General features: G+C 50.2%; 8 protein-coding genes across 8 annotated transcripts; 5 read left to right on the forward strand and 3 right to left on the reverse strand.

The window, feature by feature from the left end:
* Nucleotides 1-228: 228 nt before the first annotated feature.
* Nucleotides 229-2,448, reverse strand: N7447_003881 (glycoside hydrolase family 95 protein; the record flags this gene model as incomplete). Its single annotated transcript, XM_057228156.1, has 1 exon — nt 229-2,448. The coding sequence occupies one exon, from the start codon at nt 2,446-2,448 to the stop codon at nt 229-231; it is 2,220 nt and encodes a 739-aa protein (XP_057087497.1).
* Nucleotides 2,449-3,186: 738 nt separating this feature from the next.
* On the forward strand, nt 3,187-4,857 carry N7447_003882 (putative MFS sugar transporter protein; the record flags this gene model as incomplete). The annotated part of the gene is made up of 2 exons (XM_057228157.1): nt 3,187-4,164; nt 4,219-4,857. 2 exons carry the CDS (start codon nt 3,187-3,189, stop codon nt 4,855-4,857), a joined length of 1,617 nt encoding a protein of 538 aa, XP_057087498.1.
* A 1,960-nt stretch (nt 4,858-6,817) lies between these two features.
* On the forward strand, nt 6,818-7,159 carry N7447_003883 (uncharacterized protein; the record flags this gene model as incomplete). The annotated part of the gene is made up of 1 exon (XM_057228158.1): nt 6,818-7,159. One exon carries the CDS (start codon nt 6,818-6,820, stop codon nt 7,157-7,159), a length of 342 nt encoding a protein of 113 aa, XP_057087499.1.
* Nucleotides 7,160-8,298: 1,139 nt separating this feature from the next.
* Nucleotides 8,299-9,369, forward strand: N7447_003884 (allantoicase; the record flags this gene model as incomplete). The annotated part of the gene is made up of 1 exon (XM_057228159.1): nt 8,299-9,369. The coding sequence occupies one exon, from the start codon at nt 8,299-8,301 to the stop codon at nt 9,367-9,369; it is 1,071 nt and encodes a 356-aa protein (XP_057087500.1).
* A 328-nt stretch (nt 9,370-9,697) lies between these two features.
* On the reverse strand, nt 9,698-16,788 carry N7447_003885 (putative sensor histidine kinase/response regulator; the record flags this gene model as incomplete). The annotated part of the gene is made up of 2 exons (XM_057228160.1): nt 9,698-13,757; nt 13,814-16,788. 2 exons carry the CDS (start codon nt 16,786-16,788, stop codon nt 9,698-9,700), a joined length of 7,035 nt encoding a protein of 2,344 aa, XP_057087501.1.
* Nucleotides 16,789-17,636: 848 nt separating this feature from the next.
* On the forward strand, nt 17,637-19,176 carry N7447_003886 (Alpha/beta hydrolase fold-3; the record flags this gene model as incomplete). The annotated part of the gene is made up of 2 exons (XM_057228161.1): nt 17,637-18,130; nt 18,192-19,176. 2 exons carry the CDS (start codon nt 17,637-17,639, stop codon nt 19,174-19,176), a joined length of 1,479 nt encoding a protein of 492 aa, XP_057087502.1.
* A 284-nt stretch (nt 19,177-19,460) lies between these two features.
* N7447_003887 (uncharacterized protein) lies at nt 19,461-21,923 on the reverse strand (the record flags this gene model as incomplete). Its single annotated transcript, XM_057228162.1, has 1 exon — nt 19,461-21,923. The coding sequence occupies one exon, from the start codon at nt 21,921-21,923 to the stop codon at nt 19,461-19,463; it is 2,463 nt and encodes an 820-aa protein (XP_057087503.1).
* Nucleotides 21,924-22,351: 428 nt separating this feature from the next.
* Nucleotides 22,352-23,410, forward strand: N7447_003888 (uncharacterized protein; the record flags this gene model as incomplete). The annotated part of the gene is made up of 1 exon (XM_057228163.1): nt 22,352-23,410. The coding sequence occupies one exon, from the start codon at nt 22,352-22,354 to the stop codon at nt 23,408-23,410; it is 1,059 nt and encodes a 352-aa protein (XP_057087504.1).
* Between the last annotated feature and the right edge of the window lie 355 nt (nt 23,411-23,765).

A 23,765-nucleotide genomic window follows, 5' to 3' on the forward strand; every position in this document is an offset into this window, starting at 1 on the left:
AGAGCTTGGAGCTCTCATAGCATATGCCCCGCAAAACATAGCCGGGTAAAAATGTCTCTTGAATTTACCCCGAGACTGGGGATATGCGGTGGTTGTTCCGTGCCGGTTTAAGAAGTGCAGGGGGTTATACAGGGTGGTGGGGAAGCAGTACACAAGTACCTTGGGCTATTGAAAGAAATTAAAAGAACAAGAATTTTTCTTTTGATAATATAATAATTGAAACCTATTCTAGTTGATCTTATGTTCACCACCACCAGTAATCTCTACTTGTGAGTCATTGAAGTAAACAACCACCGTCTCACCACGCTCTGACAGTATAGTCAGTCCACCAACAACGCCATTTTCGAAATTAAATTGCAACTCGAACCCACCACGTGCTCGCACTCCCCGGATTAATCCAGTCCAGGCCCTCGGACACGCTGGAAGAATGCGAATTACCCCAGGCTCATGGGATTGGACCAACATTTCGATGATACCCGCCCCACCACCAAAGTTGCCGTCAATCTGGAATGGAGGATGACTGTCTAATAAATTGGGGTAAGTAGACCGGGACAAAAGCAGGTCTATGTGCTGGCTACACTCATCGGCTTCGAGTAACCGTGCGTGTAGGTTGAGTAGCCACGCACGACTCCAGCCAGTATGGCCGCCACCATGTTCCGCGCGTCGGCGTAGAACTACTCCGCACGCCTCTGCCAGCTGGGGGGTTTGTGTTGGCGTAATTGCATTTCCGGGATGTAGGGCCCACAGATGGGACGTGTGACGGTGTCCCGGTTCCACTTCGGCGTAGTCGGTGGCCCATTCTTGTAGATACCCAGCAGGGGAAATCTGCATTGGTGGGAGACGAGACTTTGTAGCTTGAACTGCCGGAAGAAGGGAATCCTCGAGACCAAGTCTCTTTGCACAGGATTGGAAGGCATCCAGGATAGCCTCAATGATTTGGATATCGATCGTTGATCCTTCGCACAAGACACCCTTTTGCCCCTTGTGGTCGTAGAATGAGTTCTCTGGAGAAGCAGATGGACTGGTGACAAGATATTCACCATTGGCATCTTCGACCAGGAAGTCGAGGAGGAACTCCACGCACCCGCGCAGGGTGGGGAACATTCGACGAAGGAACGCTTCATCGCATGTATATTGGAAATGATCCCAAATGTGGTAGCAGAGCCATGCACCACCCAGAGGCCAGATACTAGCAGGCATCCATCGATCCACGGGGGCTGTATCGGCCCAAATATCAGTGTTGGAATGGGCTGTCCATCCCTGACATCCGTACATGATCTGAGCGGTGGCCTGTCCAGGTTCAACCATGCGCTCCAGTAGGTCAAACAAAGGAAGTTCACATTCTGACAGGTTGCACACATTTGCAGACCAGTAATTCATTTGAAGATTGACATTGGTGGTGAACCTGCAGCCCCATGCCGGATGGAAGGATGGGTTCCAGATACCCTGGAGGTTTGCAGGAAGCGACTTCTGTCCATCCCGACTACATGATATCAGGAGATAACGATTGTAGTTGTGATAGAGGGCGGTGAGCCCCGGATCTCGACAAGACTTAAGACGTTCGTCGGTTGGGATTTCAGGAGAGTCCGGCCCAAGTTGCAATTCCATTCGGTCGTACAAAGACTGGTAGTCCGCAACATGACGGGCGCGGAGATCCTCCAGTGAGAGGCCCAAAGCATTCTCTGCATCTTGCTTGGTTCGCTGATCAATGTCTTCGTGTCGGAAGGTAGTTTGCGCAGCAATGACCAGCACTGTATCACTGGAGTTCACCACCAGATTATTTCCAATCTTGGTAATGGTACTATCAGCGCTGTCGCAACGAACTGATACACTGCAGCATGCTCCATTACTATTCTTGCCCCCAGGCGTGACATGCATAGTAATGGAGTTGCTGGTAGTATTGAGATCGTCAAGCCATTCATTGGTTTCAAATTCCAAGTCACTCATGCGGGTCAGACGAACGACAAACTCAGCCTTGCTCGATGAACGCAATCTGATCGCAATCACATCATCCGGGTAACTGGCCAAGACTTCACGTTCGAAGTGAACACCCTGGTACTCATAACTGACATGCGCAGTAGCACTCGCAACATTCAGCGAGCGCCGATATCCTGTAACCTGACTGGGATCATGTCCCAGATCCAAGAATAGGTTTCCAAGCGGCTCATAGTTCCGCTGGCTGATCGGGTTAGCGAAAAACGCCAGCTTGGCGATCTTCTCAGCTTCCGCATGGTTTTCCGCGCGTATAGCCTCTCTCAGGCGCGGCAGATACTCGAGCGCATCTTGTGGGTTGCGATCTTGTGGTCCTCCATACCACACTGAATCCTCATTCAGCTGTAACATTTCGGTGTCGGTGCGTCCATACACCATGGCACCCAAGCGCCCATTTCCGACTGGCAAGGCTGAATTCCAGTCCTCTGCAGGCCGTTGGTACCATAATTCCGACATGTTCAATAGTCTCCAATGGCTTTGGTCTGCTGGTCTGTGTTGGCTTGATGTAGAAAAAGGCGGCAGTTCGGTCCGTCAGCCGCCGATTTCGCACAGAACAGGCAGAAAGACGTTGAATCAGATAAACTCAAAGGAAACAAGACTCGATGGAATGAGCAATAAATCAATCCGATTTGTCAAGTGTAAAGGATTCCTCGTAATCCTGTTAACAAGCGCCAGCTCTAACTCTTTCCCCGGCTGTTCCCCGGATTCCAGGCTAAATGTCTCCCCCCAAATTATCATTCGCCTAAACCGGGGTCGATGGGCCAGATGGGACTAGCGTTGGGGAAAGATCGAAGTAAGACTCTCTCCAGTTTAACGCTAATGTCCCCCGCGATCGTATCTCACTGGTGGGAAATTCTTAGGGCAGAGAGCGAAATGCAATTTGAGAATTGGCGTGCAAAATGTACAATGTGACCATCAGCACTCACCAATCATGGTTCCTTGCAATTATATCATGCCACAAGTTAATCTCGCAAAGCTCATTTCTTCCCCGTGGCAAAATAGGTTGCATCTGGATGCGGACCCGTAGTTTCGTCGCCCCCTAGCTTCCTGAGGCCTGATTCAAGGAAGTAGATATACCCCGGCATATCCCGCTCTTGGCTGGAATTTGACTGCAGCTCAAGGGTCCTCGACCCCATACTTCTGGGATCATATCTTTACTCTATACCAAGTCCATTCCAATCGAGTTCGCCAACGATGACCAAGTCGGATACTGCCCACCTCGAGGCCACGATGGGCAAGAGCGGAGATCTGGAATATGTTGAGGAGGTTGCTCTGGCACGCGTGACCGAGGAGGACCTGTGGAAGTTGTCCCAGGATTCTCTATCTCTCAGGTCGTGGACCGGATTCCGTCTGTTTCTCATCATGTTTATTCATGGTTGTAACCAAGCTGGATTTGGAATCGACTGGGGTGTGATCGGCGGTATCAATGCCATGGAAAAATGGCACGACTACTTCGGTTTCGGGAACAGTGGTGGCACATATGGGTTGATCAACGCTCTGATGCAGATCGGTACCGTCTGCGGAGCCCCCTTCATGGGTTTGGCGGATGTGTTTGGTCGTCGTGCCATCAATTTCGCCGGCAACGCCATTGTCATCTTCGGAGCTCTCCTGCAAGGCCTCGCCGTGAATCTGCCGATGTTCATGGCCGGTCGATTCTTCCTGGGCTTCGGCTCTGCGCTCATGTCAAGCTCTCAGTACATTGGCGAGATTTCACCTCTTCATTTGCGTGGTCTCATGGTCGGCTTTTTCGGCGCATGCTTCCAAGTCGGTAGTCTTGCTATGCTTGGTGCCATGATTGGATTTACCGATTTGCCTGGCAATAACGCCTGGCGTGTTCCTCTCATTCTGGAGTGTTTGTTCCCGGCTATTGTCTGTACGGGCATCTACCTTCTGACTCCGGAGTCGCCCCGTTATTATGTCTTGAAGGGCAATCGCGAAAAGGCCAAGGAAGTCGTCGCCAAGTATCACACCACTAGTGGCGATATCAATGAGCCTCTTGTCGAAATTGTTGTGAGACAGATAGAGGAATCTCTCGAAGCCGACACGACGGGCTACAGATCCTCATGGGATTATCGGGTCTTCTTCACTAAGGTAGCCCGTTACCGACTGCTGGTGTTGATTTTGTACTCGCTCTTCCAGCAATGGAATGGAGGCGGTATCATCACGTATTATGTGGGTGGCTAGACCAAACGGATAGTTCCTTCAGTCGCTAATGTATTTTCTTAGATGGCTCCCTCGTTGGAGCAACTTGGCATTACAAACGAGAAGAGCCTTCTCGGTTTCAGCATTGGCACCACCGCAGTCTATTTCGTCTTTACGGCCGTTGGCGCACTCATCGTCGACAAGTTCCGCAGACGAACCCTGATTTTTATCGGACTCATCAGCATGATTGTTTTCCAAACGGCTACGACGATCACGGCGTGGCAGTATACTCTTCATGCCACTGCAGGGGCGGCGGCGTGCACTATTCTCTGGATCTTCCTTTACCAAACCTTCTCGGCGACATTTGTTGCAACCATGCACAACCTGTATCCGATTGAAATTCTCTCTCTACCACTTCGTGCCAAGGGAATGGGACTTTACGGTCTTATCCAAGGTGCTGCCGGAGCCGTGCAGTCTTACGGAATTGGCGTTGGTATCCAAAAGGTCGGATATAAGATTTGGGTCGTGTACATTGTGTACAACTCGATCCAGCTCTTCTTGTCGTACTTGTTCTTCCCGGAGACAAGCGCTCTGTCTCTGGAGGAGATTAATACCGTGTTTGAGACCCCAGGAGTCCACCCGGTGAAGATGTCGTTGAATATTGAGAAGGCCAAAAAGGCGAGAGCAGCGGCCCGGGACGAGGAGGGCAATGTTGATCGATAAGCACCCAGTATCAGAGAAGCTGTTTTATTAAAGGGAAAAGATAATACGATTCGATATATATCTCCCGTGTTTGTTCCAGCTCCAAGCTCTGGTCTGGGTATTTGGCTTGAGACTTTACAAACTTAAGAGCCATATCAACATCAATGCTATGTAGCCAAGCACCAACCCAACATTACACATAGATCTGACAAGTCAAATGCACAGGTGGAACAGTTGAAACGCGTCGGACCCGATATAAGCCTGCGCTTACCCGTCGGAGGGCCGCTTGTTCCGTTACACAATTCCCGTCTGTTTTCTCAAGCGTATATGAGACACCAGAGACACGTCCAAAATAGTTATCCCTCCCAACTTCCTCAGATGACAGTGTTGACCTCAAAGGTCAGATCTACAATTGGTTGACATCAGATGATCTCACGAGCCCTAAAGCGCCCAGACCTTCCTCGACCCCCATCCATTTCTCGATGGGATATCTCCGAGACTTCATCGCCACCAGTCCAGAACACAATAATGGCCTATAGGTCCCCTACATCTCGGCCTGCAGCGTTGCACAAACAAATCAGGTACCGAGTTAGGACCTTTCGCACTCCGATCCTTTTTTTCCCTTTTCTCAGAGGCTATGATGGATTGACCCATCAATTACAATCATGTGCTTTGTCAAGAAAAATAAAACGGTCAACGGGTTTGCTGCAGTCTGTATCACAGATGACCGAGTGTAGTGCTCTGTAGCCCTAATATGGTTATCCCTGGAAGAATTGGATGGTGACGCAAGCCAACAAAAAAGGGACAAAAAGAGACACTGTGGCTGAAGTATATATAGTTCAGCTGGTTTATTTCCTTTTCATCCTTTGTACTGAAGACATATATATGTTTTTGGTTGTAGAAGAGAAAAGCCAACTTATAGTCTGGGCCAGACACCGCGAGACCAGTAACATCGAGATCTCGGCTCATCTCTGCAGATCTTGAAGGTTCGCCAAATGGACAATGGTCCATATTGAGATCCTTACAAAGATCATAGAGACGGGTAAGGTGGAAATGACGGGCAGGCTACATCAACTCTATCTTCGTGTAATTCGGTTGCTTGTCTGTCCGGTTGACCCTCGTGGCAACCGTATAGAGCTAAACCTGTCGGTCTCTCTGAAGACCGGAGATTGTTTGGTGCAGCCAACCTGTCCTATTAGCCGCATAAAAAAGAAATATATAAATGTACAGTTTCTAATCTACCGACCCTGATACAGATGTGCGCACGGCCATACGGACCGAGACGGGACCGCATCTCCCGATATTCAACCCTTCCAACAAAATTCCTAGTCATGCACGTCCGGTTGCGCGATCTATTCAAACACGGTGTCACCATGGCTTTTTCACTAACAGAGGCAAGGCGGCAACTTAGATTGGCTCGGCTTCTCATCACGAGACAGATGGCACTGTCGCCAAAAAGCAAACGGGTCATCGCCGCTCAACACGGGGTGTGCAGGGCCCTTCTTCGAGTACCGTTCTCAGAGGTAATATGATTTTCTGAAGTTGTTGGGGGTTCAATTTCTTCATGTGTCTTTTGATCTCCTTCTCTTTCCGGGATGGTTTGACCATGGCCATACTCCCCCTTTTCTGCGCGTTGGGAATTGAGTGTCATACATCCGGAATGTCGGGTATTAGATGTGAACGGTGAATATGATCTTGCCATGATATAACTAATCGAGATTTCTCTTGCATTTTCCCGAACTCTTTTGTCGGTCCTTAATTTGGAAGCCCTTTTTTTCGTTTTGCCACTCTATTTCTATGTTTGCTTCAGGTGTACGCCAGGCCGGAACATTGCTCATGAATTATTCGTGTCTTTGGGATATACATACTTCCTTTGAATACCGTGCATATTATCTTTCCCTTCTTCCAAAACATATTCCATTGCCAGAACACGGCTATAAAATAGGTTATTGTTTGCATCGACAACCTATCATCCTCTCTCATGGTTCAGTCCGAGATGCCCCCGAAGAGTACACAAGACAACATGGTGCCCGAGGCAAAAGGAATCAAGTACGACGAATGCGAGATGGCACTCTTCCGCGCCAAATTATCGTATCATGCCACGATTGACGAACGAATGGCCTCACAGAACTCAAACCTGACTTCGATCGCAGAAGCCCAGGCTCGAATCCTCAAGGGATGGGAAATACAGATGCAGGGCACAAAGGATTTAGCTGGCAAGAATGAAGGTCGCTCTGCAACCGACAAGAGAGCAATGGCACAGTACGAGTGGAGATATACAGCCCTGGAGAATGCTGCGACGAAGACGACTGGGAAGGGATAGCGACAAAAGTGCTTTTATTTTGATTTCTTTTACTATTGTTTGCGCCCACCTTGAATGATACGAATGCATTGCTGGCGTTGATTTAGAAGCTTGACAGCTCAGTTTGATGTGCTCATGCTGAAATACTATGTTGATTTTTCACTCTGATATCTGCTCTCATAGTTTGGGATTTACCTCACGGGTCTTCATTTCCAATATGTTATCTTCCATAGTCCATATCTCTCGCCTGGTTATGGGCTATGTGTGAGGGCAATATAATTGAATGCCTGGTTCCAATCCTAAATCTCTGACTCGAGGGAGAATTCGTTGAGTGTCACACAAGCAGGTTCGTCAACATTGCAACAGTAACGGAAGTATCACCGCGTGTGTACTCATGCAAAGGACTCGGGTGTCCCATTTAGTGAAGGATGTTCGGGATATATGGGAATCAATAAGTTCACGAATGACTGCGTCATTGTATAACTCTGTGTACGGGCAACAGTAGATACCAGGTTGGCTGAATCTTCATTCATTCGACCTCCTGTCAAAATAATATACTGATTGTATGGATGATATATCCCCTTGCAGTAGGAAATAACCCGAACAGCACGGCTATTGTCGTATCTGTGGGATAGTGGTATTGAAGCGCAGTAATTGCAGTCTTATTGGTTGAATTGTGGAATTCCGATGAACTCCGGGCTGTCTGTGTAGGTTGTGCAGGAAAACCATCACTGCTACAGTAGGTGCAGTAGGCGCAAATGGAACCTTTTCGATTCCTCTGCTTTCTGTGGAGCCTGTGACTCTAATTTCTGATCAATGAGAGACTTGCACTCAGATCACAGCGCCCATCGGAGACCTCCGACATGGCTTGCCATATAGTGGGTCAACAGCCCAACTCCGAAATCAACTCCGAAAGGCCTCAAACCGGCATTGGATCTGGCACTTAGCGGCTCAGGACCAAGGCGAATAGGAAAGATAGGCTCCGATTGGCTCCAATGAGACGAGGATAGAAGAAGAATGGAGTTGTCGAGTAATGGAAATGCCTTTTGGAGGGGGTTCCTTATCGATAACCCCCCTGCTATTTAAGTATACACCCACTCGCCCTTTTCAACTCTCCAAAACAATACCCCCATTAAGCGCATACTCCATACAAGCCCAAAATGCAGGTCGCCGCCGCCGATATCGACAAGGTGTTCGCACACACCACCAACCTAGCATCATGCAACTTAAACAGCAAGGTCCTGGCCTGCTCAAACGACTACTTCGCTTCAGTCGATAACCTCCTAACTCCCACTCCCTCAATCTCTCGCCCTGGCGTCTTCGTTCACACCGGTGCCTGGTACGACGGCTGGGAAACCCGTCGCCACAACCCAGATCCCTACGACTGGGCCGTCATCAAGCTGGGCGTCGCCGCGGCCTACATCCACGGCGTCGAAGTAGACACAGCACACTTCATTGGCAACTACGGCGAGAAGGCAGAGCTACAAGCTACGCATGCACCAGAGGGTAGCGGCATCACAGATGCCCAGATCGCAGACCCCAGCTTCGCCGGCTGGAAGACACTTCTCCCCGCTTCCCCTTGCGGTCCCTCCCAGCGCCACGGATGGAAATTCTCCGACGAGATCACTCAAACTCCATACACCCACTTCCGTCTCCTGATGTACCCCGACGGTGGCTTTGCGCGTCTCCGTATTTACGGTCACGCTATCCCCCCTCCTGCACCCGCTGTCCAGGCTGCCGAAGCCACCGTCGAAGAGCTCTCGTCTGCTCTTAACGGTGGTGTGGCTCTTGCTGCTTCCGATGAGCACTACACACCCTCTTCTAACATTTTGCTTCCGGGCCGCGGAAAGGATATGGGTGATGGATGGGAGACTGCTCGTTCGCGCGCTGCTGGTCACGTCGACTGGGCTATTGTCAAGCTGGGTCTTCCTGGCTCCGTCTCCAAGGTTGTTGTTGACACCAAGGACTTCCGTGGAAACTTCCCTCGCGCTGTGCGCGTGCACGGCCTGGTTGCTGGCACTGCTGGTGAGGGTGTGCCCTCGGCTGATGACGCCAACTGGGTTGAGATCGTCAAGGGTGACAAGCGCTGCCAGGCAGATACCGAGCATGTCTTTGGGCCCGAGGAACTCACTGCTGGTGGTGAGGATACTCGGGTGTTCAGCCATGTCAAGCTGACCCTTGTTCCTGATGGTGGTGTCAAGCGATTCCGCATCTTCGGTCGTCGAGCTTAGGGTTTTGTCTGATATCATGAGAATTATGTATATAGCTGATATTCTACACGTAAATAATGCATTATGTTCAAATGTCCAAGTCACCGATCACATTCAATGAAGAAATATGCCATTGATCATGATTATGAGCGTAAAACATCATCGTGCTGGAAAAGAGAAAACCAGCTGCTGAATCAAGCCCCAAAAACAAAAAAACACTAGTTACATGAAGAACTACCTATGCAGTGCATGAGACGGAAAAGAAAACCAAAACCAAAAAAAAGATCGACCCAAATGACGCCTAACTTCTATCTTTGCACACTCGGGTATAAATTAACAATGCATGGACTCATTTATTTTCCAGCGACAATGGCCTCGGTTCATCTGAAGCCGAAGAGGAGTAACTGGTAGGTGTGCCGGCTCCAGCATCAATACTTGCTTTCGAACGCTTTTCTCGAATAGCAAGACGAGACTTGGGATAAGATGGCGGCATAGGAGCGAGATATCGATCCAATAGTTCACTCAGAACGGGCGAGCGGACCGGTTTCGGGAGATAATTGTTCATGCCAGCCTCCAGACATTTCTCGCGATCGCCTTCGATGGCACTGGCGGTCATGGCGATAACTAGCACTGCGTTTACATTTGGGTCGGGATCCCGGCGCAGCTCCCGCGTTGCGTTGTATCCGTCAAGAGTGGGCATCATCACGTCCATGAGGACCACGTGGAATGGGTTGCCTTCTTGGGAGCTTGCACGCAGAGCATCGACGGCTTGTTTGCCGTCGCTGTATGCCTCGCACTGGAGGCCAAGACCAGTGACGAATTTGACGGCGATCTTTTGGTTGATTGGGTTGTCTTCGGCAATGCAGACTCGGATTTGGTCACGAGGGATTTGAGTGAGGTCGCGAGCTGGGGCTCGACGTACCTCGTTTTCTGCGTTGCTCAGATCCTGTGACCATGCAGTCTTGACGGCCGTCTTCTTGGGTGCTTTGTTGAAGACCAAGTGGAATGTCACAGTCGTTCCCACCCCGGCAGTCGATTCAAGCCAGATAGCTCCGCCAAGAACATCTTCGATGATAGCCTTACAGATTGACAGGCCAAGGCCACTGCCGCCGTATGATCGTTCCGTGGATGCATCGGCCTGTGAGAATGGTCGGAAGAGGCGCGCCTTTTGTTCGTCTGGAATACCGATACCGGTGTCCGTGACCGAGCATTCAAGACGAACCCGCCCTTTGCCCTCACGTGCAACCTTCGCTTTGACCGTAACTGATCCGGCAGGAGTGAATTTGTAACTGTTGCTGAGAAGATTCATGAAAATCTGGTGGAGACGAACAGGGTCGCCAAGGACAACAAGCTCTGGTGGTACCTTATCGAGCATTTCGATGGTTTCTAACCCTCTGTCACGATGCGTATATCGCAAAGCCCGGATGACCTCTGATATGGTTTGTTTTAGATTGAGTGGGACAGTCGAGATTTTCATTTTTCCGGCTTCGAGCTTCGAGAAATCGAGGATGTCGTTGATAAGGGTGAGCAAGGTATCAGCACACACACGAATCGACTCGACGTATTCATCTTGCTCTTTGTCAAGGTAAGTGCCCTTGAGGAGTTCTGACAGACCAATCACGCCGTTCATCGGGGTACGCAGATCATGAGATATATTCGCGAGGAAAATTGATTTGGCTTTTGCTGCATCTTCCTTTAGCTTCACGTTGTGCTTGGCTTCGGCCTCCGCATTCTTTGCCTTCTGTTCGGCCTCGCGTGCCAATGCCAATGCACGCTTTTGGGACTCAATCATTGAAGCATTCTTGGCGCTGACCTTGCGAATCTCACGGAAGAGCAAAGCGTTGGACAATGAAATACCAATCTGGTTGCAAAGCAAATGTAGGACCACAACGTTGCGCTGCGTGAACCAATTTGGCTTTCCTTCCAAATGAATGACGCCGAGAAGACGATCTCCTTGCACGACGGGCAATGCGATGACAGACCGACCTGCGGGGAATTTCGCTAGGTAGGTCTCGCTCACGTTAGAAAACCGTTCATCTTCGAGAACGTTGTGAACAAGAACTTCCTCCTTTGTGCGCATGACATAGTCTGATATATGTAAGGCCATTCGATCCTCCATTTCCGAGAAAGGGAGTCCTTCTGGGAATGACTTCTGGCCCTTTTCAGAATCACCTGCTGCGGCAATTGCAAAGCCGTTGTCATCAAATTCAGTAGCAATGATGGCGAAATCGGAACCGTTGCAAGACTCTAGGATGATCTCCAGCATTTTCGTGAAAAGCTTGTCAATTTGAAGCTCGGATGACATGACTTGGCTGGACTCGAGAATGCTGGACAAATCAATAATGTCTAACCCGACACTTGATATGTCTAGATCCCGTTCTCCGGCAGCAACGCCATTTTGTTCAATCCACTGATGTCTCCTTTCATCCTCTTCCATCTTCTGGGGAGTCAGAATCTCTTCTTGCACAACATCACGGCTGATCTCAAGGAGGGAATCAATAGTCTGACAGCCAACATCAACTGTTCTTGCCGATGTGGCTGTCTTGAGTAACCATTCGTGTTTCTCAGCAAGCTGTGACGATTTGCCACCGGCGCCAATGGAGCTCCAGGAAGCGATGGCCTCTTGGATTACAGCACGAGCCGCTCTCTTTGCTCCACGTCTAACCAAAAACTCTCCCTGCAGCTCAAGGGCCAAGGCTTCTTCAAGGGGCCAGCCATGAATTTGGCAATGGTCAATCGCAGACTCGTAGCCCCGGATGGCACCGCTATGATCGTTTCGAACCTCGGCGACCAGGGCTTCCAGAATTAGAGACCACATTCCATAGTTTGATTCGGATGCCTCGCGAGCAAAATCGATCTCTGCCTTGTATTCTAAGAGTGTTTCCATCTTGCCGTCGAGATATCCTTGGGAGGGATTGTCATTATGAAGCGTGAGGAGTGAGGCTGCCAAATAGAAATAAATCACGTAGGACACACGTGCAGACCAAAGCCTATGCGTGGTGAACAAAAGTTGAGTACCCACCTGGATTGCTCTGGTGTGGTGACCGAACAAGAACAGTGGGATCATGGCAAGACCCCAGTAGATGTCGCGAGGTCTGTCGGCGTTGCTGGAGTTAACATCCAAGTGTGTCATATACTCAGATGTGTTGTGATTGGCATCTGACATGATGCCGTCGGGAGAACGGAATTCAGTCTTGCCTTGCAGGGCGCGTGCAACTTGCTGGACTGCAATCAGGCTAGCACCACCGCGAGTATCTTGTTTCCACTTGGGGATTTCTTCAGGGGTATCCACGCAGAAAGTCTCCAGCTGCGCCATGTCTTGGCCCAGATACAATCGAGTCATGGCCATTGATGAGATACTGATCAGGGTAAGATATGGGTCACCCATTGAGAAAGAAGCCTCGAGCGAAGCTTCCAAGGCCGGTAGTGTTGATGCCATGGGGACACGTAAATGGCTGACGTAGAGATTATGAACGATCGAGCCTCTGCTCTGTGTTGACAATTCGGGGCAGCGCTCGAGCAGCTCCAGTGAAAGGTCGCTAAGTTTTGTGCCAAACTCGATATCTTTGAAGCGACCGAAGGTAATCATGGCAAGATGGGAGCAACCTATTGCGATCTGTGTGAAACTACCCTTGAAAACATGAATGTTCATTACTTCAAGCGCCATCCGATAAAAAGTCAATGCATCGTCCCAGTACGTGACTGTCATCGCCTCCGCCATGACTGTGCCGATAGTCACTATAGTGGGGTCCTTGGAGACTGGCTTTTGGGCAATAGAGTTTAGGTCGGCAGTGTCGAAATAGGACTTGAGGCGAAAATAGGCAGCGTCGCACTCCTCATAAGTTGTAGGTTGACGAAGGTGCACACCCAGTTCATCAAGACAGGTGAGAAGTGATTCCATCGAGCGATGATGATCGCCTAGCTGGGCATAGATTTTGGCTTTAATGATCCAGGCTCTCGACTTGCTTACGGCGTCCTTGCCATGAATAAATACTTCGTTGATCAACTTGAGGGCATCGTCATTGTGGCCCTGAGACCATGACATCTCGGAGGTCGTGATAAACAGCCGCATTGTTTCATCGTAATAAACGTCGGGCTTGAGATCATTCCACATATCCTCCTGAAGTAAAGCGATGCAATGACGAAAGTACCAAAGTGCAGAGGGTCGCGCGCCCGATTGGAAAGCGGTTTGTCCGGCATCCCATAAGATCCGTCGATATTCGAGACGTCTGTTGACGCAAGACTTGATGGTCTGTGACGCAAGCGCGACATGATGGGCCATTGAATAGCGACTGCGATGGTCGTGGTAATATTTCATCAGCGCTTGCGAGACGATGAAATGCATCTTCTCTACATTTCGACTCTCGCTCAAAGAAAGAGCAGCCTGTGCAAGCCGTTCATTGCCGAACCTAGAAATATTAGTAAGAGTTTTGGCGACAGGAGTAACCAACATTAGATGTCTCACCTGAACTCATCGTCGGTCTTCCCCGTGTTCAGAAGATTTGCTTGAACCAAAAACTGCAATCCAACAACTATATCACCTTCCGATTGTCTGATGAGGGTGACATTTTGCGGTGATGTGAGATCAACGTCGTCATCGTCGTTGCTCGAATACAGAAATTCGCTTGTCAAGAGCTTTTGCACCAAAGAAAAAGAGAATGGGCTGCCCAGAACAGCTCCCCAGACCATGATTGATCGAGCGGCTTGGGGAATGTCCCGAAGACGCTTGGTAAGGAATCCAAGTCCAAGCTCTTCGCCGTAGACAGGAGCCACAAACTCCGTAAATATCCGATCAAGGTCAAATAGCCACTTCGAGTCCTTCCATGAATACCAAATACAGTTTGTTCTGTAACAAGTCTCTAACATTACCCGAACGTAGAAAGGATTTCCTCGGCTCTTCTCCTGGACAACCGCACATAGTGGTGTCAATGTTTGATCGGGTTTCTGATGCATTGTCTTTGCTACAATTTCCATGACATGCTCCTCTCCGAGGGGCTCGAGTGCGATTCGCGTGACCGTTGGAAGGTCTTCCACAAATAGAGACCTTACCTGCTCAGATGCAATCTCATCCTTGCGACTTGACAGTATGAGCACACATGGGAGCTTTGCTTTGATGATTTTCATTACCAAGTCCAAAGTTTCGTCATCGGCATGTTCGAGATCATCGAGGCATACGGTGATCAGTTTGAATTGACACAAGGTTCGCAAGATCTCAAGGAATGTCTCCATGAGCCGCATGTTCTTTGAGGCAGCATTTGCCAAAAAGAAATCCTGGGAAGTCTGGCCTTGATCCAGCCCGGGGATGTTGACGTGCTTGGATGGCTCGCCCTTCTCTGGCATGAAAAGATTGGCCTTTGCATCAGTCGGTCTGTACTTCGCGCCAGGGGACATCAGCTGCTCGGGAAGATCCAAAACTCTGTGAAGAGTAGGCCACATCGGCCGCAGGGCCATTCTAACACTATTATGGTAATCTGTTGTGACATCGCGCTCGGAGAATATCTGGCGCAAAAGACTAGCCAGTAATTTTGCAAATGGTTCAAAAGGGACACGCTTGGCCCGGTCCAGACGAGTAATTGCTATACATCCGAGTTTGCGAACTGTTGGCTGGATCCGATTTAAGAGGTCCGTTTTTCCAATCCCAGCGGGACCACTGATTGTGATCACTTCACAGCGCTCACTGCGGCGAGACTTCCCGACATTCTTCTGTTTATTCAAGGAATGAAGTGATCCCGACTGACTAACAGTATGGTTTGTTGATGGTTGACTGTGAGGACCGATGGAGGGGTGACTCTCTCGGTCTGTATTATGGGAAGATCGAGAATGCGATGGGCTCTTGAGCCCTGCTCTTAAGCTTTGACTATACACATCGGGGACAATTGTATGATTCGGAGTAGAAAACGACGTGTCACTACCCGGTGAAGATTCATGGGTGTTTACTTGCGCAAGACTGTGACTGGTGACATTAGAAGACGACCGAGGAGGCAAAACAAAGGAGCCAGAATCGCTAGAGACAGAAGCAAATTCGAGGCTTTCGATGCGGCTGTCAGAGATAGACGAAGCCGATGTGAGGGCGTGCATTGTACCGGGACTTTGAGTTCCAGCTTTGGCCAAGGCAGCCGCCTGGCGCCTATTGACCTTTTCGATGACACTGAGGATCTTGTTGTATTCTTCTTGCCGCCCGAACATTTGCGTCGGGAGAGTGAAAAAGGAGGAGACGTCTCCTTGCGCGACCTGGAAATTGCTCAATGCTTCACTGTCACCGTCACCAAGCAATTTTACAATCTGGGTCAAGTCTCTCTTCACAGATGAAATTGTGTGATAGCGATCATGAACCACCTTTTGTGTCATTTTTTGAATCACAGCCGAGAGAGCATCCGGAATATCCATTCGCTTCCCAGATACTGGCACCAATCTCTTGCCTAGTACATTCTGTACGACTTCGACGGGGTCGGTTCCTTCAAACGGGAGCTTTCCCACCAGCATGGACCAGAAGAAGAGGCCCAGGGCATAAATATCAGTGCGACTATCCGGCTCTGTGGGCATTCTTCCGGTCTGCTCTGGGGCAATGAATTGCAGCTTGTACTTAGCTCCAAGCTCGCGCGAAACGGAGGACCAGCCCTCGCTGAGAACGTTATCGAAAGATCTAGCACCGTTGCCGGTGTTTGCGAGCTTCACTGCCCCAGTCTCTGCACAGAAGTGGAATGCATCACCTCTGATTTCACCGTGCACTGTCTTCAGACCATAGTGTAGAATCTCTAGACAGTCGCATGCCCCAATTGCAAAATCGAAAAACGCTTGTAAGGAGACCTGCTCGCTGGGCGTGGTATTGTTGTCTTCACCTCTGGACCCTGCCACAAATGAGGCGGGGCCAAATGTGACTAGATCTCGTAACCTGTCGTGGCCTGGAGACTCAAAGATCGCAACCAGCAGCGTCTTCGACTGGCCGTCATCTGGCTGCAATCTGATCAAGTCGACTGGTCGTATCGTATGATTGCAATCCGGATCTGAAGATTGTACGATTGACCTGAGCATGTGAAACTCTCGTTCGAGCCGGATAATGTTGGTGGAAATTCGCGCGATCACTGGCATCCATGTTTGTTCTGTTTCCAGGCTATGCTGGTTGGAAAATGAAATGTCACTACTGGTTTCGCTGGTGCTCAATCTTCGCAAGGCACGAGCGGATGGCCTGGTTTCTGTGCGCGGGGAGAAGCGCGTGAGGCTCGACGGTCCGGAGGAGGCGGGGTTGGAGGAATTTGCAAGAGGAGTTAAAACATCTGGCTCTAAAGCATGGCGGTATCCTGAGATATGCCAGTGGTTGTATGTCGAGTGAAACGGTTCGATCGCCTGATCCCAGGTATAGCCAGGTAACTGGCCTAATCGTTCAAAAAGTCGGGCTGGTGGGAGCGGCAGGTCTTCGCCGAAAAGAGTGCTATCCTCCATCTCTCAAGTTATTGAGTGGTGTCTGCCCGAGTTACTACCATAGACATATCCCAGTGCGATGGGTCGACTGCAGCGGGGAGATGAGGATAGGATAAGAGGGGCGAATATGAAAGATGCAAATAGCATCTACAGGATAGATTCTCAGTAAAATGTACAGTGAACAGGTACGGAAGTTTCGCCTCAAGGCTTGTAAAGTGAAGACATCAAAAACAGAAGACCTGAAACAAACCAGGGTAGCTTTAGAATTGAAGATCATAAGAATTGTGAATGCCTGAGGCGGTTGATCTTAGTCATCTCACCGGATTAGGGCATCTGATTAGTTTTTTATTTCCATACAACGTTCCAGATTAATATGATATTTTGAGGGAGTAAAACAAAGTACCCCGTACTTCGTACTGTCTGACATTATTGAGAAACAGACTATGTTTTCTTTTTTTGAAACGCGGCTCAACTTATAATAAAACGCCAGAAACGGCCCGTAGTGACATAGGCCCTGTATCATGAGCCATCGAATATAGCCTAGGAGGGGGTAGTCGATCTTACAACAGATCCTCTTTATATGATTTTCCGGATGACACTGCATATCAAGGAAATTCACTACGGCCCTGATACTTAATTATAGTATCTAGTTACTAATCAGACTAATATGAGACCGATGAGAATAATTGGTCCGAACACATGGAAGCAACTCTGAAGGGCTTGTGGGGCACCTATGGGACCTCGGCACTGACGCCACTCAGGTACCAAACCCGGTTTACCATCTTTAACCTCGGAAGATTTTGAGGTCTTCAAATCCTCTTCTTCTTCCGTTCTCATTTTTCAGAGGGCAAAGCTGCTCCCTTCGCACCATGGGCTCGCTTAGGGAACCTCTCGGTCTCTTGAAGGCGCTGCTGGCCCGCATTCCGCTGATCCTTAAGACCATCCTCCTGCATGGCATTCGAATGTCCCCCGTCAAGGGGAAACAGGACATGCGCACCGAATTAACCGTCGCCATCATTCGCTCATTCATTTCAACAAATGCTCCACTCGGCAAAATTCAAAAACAAGGCATACGCGACCCCGGAGTTAAGGGTCCCATGTGGGTGTCCAAGGTGACCCTCCCGCAGCCCGAGATCGACGTGCGCAATGCAGTAGTACGCGCAATCGAAGATCTCAAGACCGGCGATGAGACATATGATATACCCGCGACTATCGCAGTCGAAGCCGAATGGACCGGTTACCGCACCGGAGTTGGAAAGAAAACACCAGAGCCCGATCTCACGGAAGAGGAGAAATACTACAAGTTGCGCGAGGAATCGCCGTCTGATATGACGATCTTGTATTTCCACGGCGGTGCCTATTTGTGAGCTATCACTCGACCCTGTAACAAACGCACATATCTAACGTATCCAAACCAAAAACAGCCTTCTAGATCCCTGCAGCCATCGCGTCCCCGTCGCACACCTGTCTCACCTAACCGGAGCCCCCGTCTTCTCCGTCCGATATCGCCTCGCTCCTCAAAATCCATTCCCAGCCGCACTAGTCGACGCCTTAACGGCATACCTCTCCCTCCTCCACCCGCCTCCAGGCTCCCTCCACAAACCCATACCAGCAAACAAAATCGTATTCGCAGGCGATTCCGCTGGCGGGAACCTCTCATTAGTCCTCCTCCAAACACTCCTAACCCTCGACCGCGCATCCCAGACAATCCGCTTCCACGGCAAAGATGTGCCAGTCGAACTACCCGCAGGCGTCGCAACCACCTCCCCATGGTGCGACGTGTCGCGCTCCATGCCATCTACCAGCGCCAATGCACATCTCGATTACCTCGAGGCACCGGCTGTGCCTTCCAACGACCCAGATGTCAGGACTTCGTTCACCCCGCTCCCTTTTACGCCAGACGATATCTGGCCGGCGTCCCCGCCTCGTGCAGATGTCTACTGCAACGCCAGCATGCTGAGTCATCCATTGGTATCTCCCCTCGCTGCGCCTGTTGCTCTCTGGAAGAACGCACCGCCTATTTGGATCTCGACTGGCGAGGAAGGTCTCATGGACGAAGGCCTCATTCTGGCGCGCCGCGTTTACCAGGCCGGTGTGCCCCTCGTTGCGGAGATGTTTGAGGGTATGCCGCACTGCCACGGTCTACTTATGATGGGTAGACCCACTAGCCATCGTTTCTTTGAGAGCTTTGCTGGGTTCTGTCGGGATGCCGTTGCTGGTCGGGTCACGTCGACGGGGAATCTAACGTGGTTGGGCTTCAAACTGCAGTTGACAAAGGAGATTCCGATTGAAAAGGCCTGTGAAACCAGTGATGAGGAAGTTGAGGCTCTCATGCAGAGAATGTCTGCTTGGAAGCGGGAGGGAGAGATCGAATTGCAGAAGCAATGGCGTGCGACAGCGCGGTTATGAGTTGTTTTATATGCTTTTCTCTCCTGGTTTTGCATCATTATACCCTGTTTATATTTCTAACGACTCTCATGACAATCGGTGTACATAGTGAGTAGTCCGATAGGGCCCCAGTCATACGTGTACCTTATAGCGTTTATTGGGCTATGTATATAGAAGACTTTAAATATTCATTACTTTCTTGGAAAAACGGTCTTTGTAGCAATGAAGCGCTACCCGGGATTGCATTAGATACTAGCTCAAAGCAGAGAAAGTAAACGTGGGAATTTGAAGAACATTTCTGGCAACTAAAGATATTCATCATTGTCCATTACATCCTCCCCCGACAGCTGGGTATTGTCCCACATCTGCGGGGGCGGATTCCGAGCTGACCAAACAGGCGGCACTGGTTGCATAGGCTGCGTATAGTGGGCCTCCTGCGTATAGTGAGCCTGCTGTGGTTGAGGCACAATGTTTTCAGGTGTGGGGGTTGACAGCCAAGGGAACGCAATAGGCGTTCCGTTGATGCGGATTTCCCCAATGATATTTCCAAGCTCCGGCGTATCATCCACGTAGCCATCCGAAAGACCCATCAATTGCGCCACGAGCCGAGAGAAAGCAACACAAATAGCGAAAATGGGTGTGAAAATAGTCGACAGATGTGACCAGCGCCACAGCATTGTGACAGTTACCCAGGGGTATAAAGGCGCATCGGGCTGCAAGCAGTAGCCTTCGCAGCTTTCGGATATCTCGGGATGACTATACTGGTCCCACATCAGGCATTCGATGATATACCACGAGAGTGCGATGATGATAAACCAGCCGAGTTTGGTGGGCCGAAGGCGTTGAGATCGCGGGCTCCGCGTCCACAGCCGAGGAATAGGTATCGCAGCGTAGATTCGTCTATCAGAGTGCGTGTCGCAGCCTTTGCAGGATTCGGCTGTGTGCAAGTGTGATAATTTTGGGCTCTTCTTGTTCAAAGAACTTGCCTGCGATAAAATTGCGGTGTCTTGTTTAACATGACCTTCCAGGTCGTCAAGCCCTTTCTTGACTTCTTCAATATGTCTCGTTAGAGAGTTGAGCTTGATATTCAATGAATCCAAATTGACCAGGTCATTTCCTTTTGAGCTGGCATTTTGGAGCTGGGCGAGGACAGCCTTTTCGTAAGCTTCGTCATCTTCCTCGATTTTGGGTTCACCTGGGGCGTCCATGAATGCTTGAAGAGACTCGATGGTATCATCCCCGAACTCCAGATCTTTGCCGGAACTGGCATCTTCAATGACTGTCTCCAAGGCACTTTTAGGTAGATGAGGTCGCTGCAACTGGGGCTTAAACTGCTTTCCGGGAAGCGGTTCGGGAAGACGCTCTTTCTCAGTAGTCTGCGCGGGCTTCGGTTCCTCGGCTATCGATTTGACATCCGCTGGGTTCGTAGGTGGCGCAGTATCCTTGGACTCATTTGTTGTGCGTGGAGGAAGGAGGTCTTTCGTCAGGTCTTCGGGAAGCTCAACCTTGTCACCCACCCGCTGGGTCATAGGAGTATCAATCCACGCGCCAGTTACCCGAGGGGTTTTGTCGTAGATTTTGTTTTCAAAAAGTTTGAGTGGCTCGGGAGTTTGGGCCTGATCAAATTTGGGATTTTCAGTCCTAGAGAGTTTGCGTAGTAGTTCCCGGGAGTCGCGCTTGCTGGGGCTGGGCCTCGCGAATGATGAGTTTTTGAATACTGTAATAGGAGAATTGGGGATTGGCTCGCCACCACTGGTTGGGGGTGAGGTCAGCTTTGGGCCAGACTGCGTTTCCCCAAAGTCCTCATGCGTTGTTTGCATATATGGATTGGCAGTGCGTTCTTCAAGAGCGCTTCTAGCAGAAAGTGTACTCCGCGCCGGAGAACGAGGAGAGGTACGCATAGCCCTGGGGGCTTGGGTTTCTTCCGTAATAACTGGCGACCAGCGTTGACGCGCTTTTTCTTCCTCCTCTCCTTCAGAGATACTGCGCTGGCTGGGTTTTCTCTCCCATTCTTGCCTGTGACCTGCCCGATGACCCCAACCAGTGGGTATATTCGGCGAAGGAACACCGTTCCTGTCAGCCTCTGGCGCATAATGATCTGCTCCTGTCTTGTCTTCCATTCGTCTTCTCAAATTAGCTGCCGTCAAGGCATCCCGTCCGACCTGAGCCCTGCTGAAGACCGGCGAGCGTTGGCCCGTGACGCGCTTTAGGCGCTCTTCGTCCTTAGTATAATCCCTACTCTTGTGGACCCGATGGTCGCCGAGTTCATCGCCAAAGCCAGCGTCGGAGAATGGTCGTCCATTGGCAGATCCTCTGCCGGTATGTGTGTCTTTGGCTCGGGAGGACGGGGGGCGACTTCGGCTTCCAGAGCGTGCGGTGAACTGCGGCTCCCAGTCATAGTCGGGCACGAGATCGGCTAGAGCGTCATCTTCATCAATTCGCCTATATGCATCTTCAAGTTCTTTGGGGGGAGGAGAAGTCTGAGATATGGGCGAGAACGCGTTGATCGGCTGCCGCTTCGATCGCGGGCTTGGTGATGTCACATAGTGGGATTCTTCGTCGTATGTGGCGGCCATTGCGTGTTTTGATGCGTCTCGATACGCATCAGCTAGAGATCTTGGGCGAATAGCGTGTCGTGAATGTGGACCATCTTCTTGAGGGGGTGATGGGAGCTTCGCAGGTATATCGTAATGGTCGAATTTCGAGGCGCGTCGGAAAGGTGACGGCTGTCTGTCTCGCGAGACTCGATTGTTTTTATCGAATGACATGACCGAAATACCCCTTGCAGCCTGCAGAGGGTCCACATAGAAAAGGTAGTGAAGAAAGGGGAAAGACGCGGTTCTGCGCTGTGAAGAAATGACGGAGGTAAATACTACGTTCTCATTCCCTAATGCGGTTAGGCCGTCTGAATTCCTTCCGCATTACGTCGACTCCTTCAACCACAATTTATCTTCTTGGCTTGTCTTTTTTTCTTTTACTACTCCTAGATGCCCTTGAGACATTGTCAGGAGAGCGTTTACAACCTTGTAATACTCAAATGATCCTCACCTTATCTTGACATGTGACACCTACCCTCGCACTGTCCTCGAAAGCTTCAATAAAAGCAACGAGACTCGCATTCCGAACTCTTGGAAAAGCTTCAACTCAGATCATATCCAGAAGTTCAGTGGAATATATATCTACCAACCCATCCGTCATGGCAAAGGCATCCCGGCGCTCAGGTCGCGGCAAGACGCCAACGTCATCCAGAGCCTCAACACCAAGCTCCGCATCCTCAGGTCCGATGCCACCATTCACCAAAGTACCGCAAATATTGCAACCATTCGTCGAACAACTCTCCCCCGACGAAGTATACCTAGTCCACATCGACACAACTGCAGAGGAACTGAAGCGGCAGACCTTCACCGTACCCCTCATCGTCAACCTGGTAGTAGCTGCTGTGATTGGTCTACGGGTGTACATGGGAATCAGTACATATCCAGCGCTTGTGGCAACACTGATCGGGCTCCAAAGTTCCATGACTGTGGACACAGCAGTAACCCCGTGGACACAATCGATAGAAATCATCCTGCGCCGGACTGGAACGATATGCCTCGACTACTTCCTCGTGACCCTTCTCTGGTCATGGCCTGTTAATTTCATCCGAGGGCCCGTGCGCTGGCGTCGCGCCATCGGTTTCCGCGAGCGAGAGATCATCGTCCGCCGCAGTAACCGCAGTTGGAGCAAGGATCTCGAGCGCAACAAGTGGATCCGCGAAGACGAGGCCCGCCGCGATAAGATCGTCGCTGCTGTGACTCCAGAGCGAATCGCCAAAACTGGTTACTTGCTCGTGGACGAGGATTGGAATTTAGACTATGCGGCTATGGTCCGCGCTCATGCTCTTGTTGATCGCACTCGCAGAGGTGATGGTATACAGATGGATGAATTCCGCACTGCTGTGCTGGTTAATACCGATTCGGACGGCTGGCTTATTTGGCGTGTCGGGGATGACAACACTGCCGCTGGGGAAAAGCAATCCGTTCAGCGCGACCAAATTCTTGCCTTCAAGGAGAAGTTGGCCGAGATGGGCAAGGAGGATCTCTTCCTCCGTTGGGTCGAACTGATTCAATGGGAGAGCTCGCAGCCTGGTGGCTTCACTGCGGAACGACAACGGTCTGCGATGCTGCAAGCGAAGCAGATGTTTGAAGCTGAGAACGTGGATTTCAGTCAATTCTGGGACGATATGGGCGGCATGAAAGGCGAAGGATTAGACTAGTGATCATGATCATGATCACATCTCTCTTACATTTCACTCAACCTCCGCTTACTCGCTGTGTAAATTGCCCTCTATACCTGATAGTGTTTTGACAAATGTTTCATGAGGCCCGACCGGCACCTTATACCCTACACTACTTCCAGTAGATCGATATATTCAAGTGTAAATTGCATTATTGGGTATCTGGACAAAATCAATGTCAAAAGCAAATGGGACATGTATCGATCCCCGAATGACGCGTAATTCGCGCTGCAAGCACTGAGGGGACAATCCAAAAAAGATTACAAAAAAAGAACAATGCAACGCCCTAGTACGCCAGAGCGTGTAAAAAAACAAAGCAAAGAAATCAGTCTAT

Source organism: Penicillium robsamsonii (genome assembly GCF_028829455.1).
Source record: "Penicillium robsamsonii strain IBT 29466 chromosome Unknown utg000002l_segment0_segment0, whole genome shotgun sequence".
Taxonomy (NCBI): domain Eukaryota; kingdom Fungi; phylum Ascomycota; class Eurotiomycetes; order Eurotiales; family Aspergillaceae; genus Penicillium; species Penicillium robsamsonii.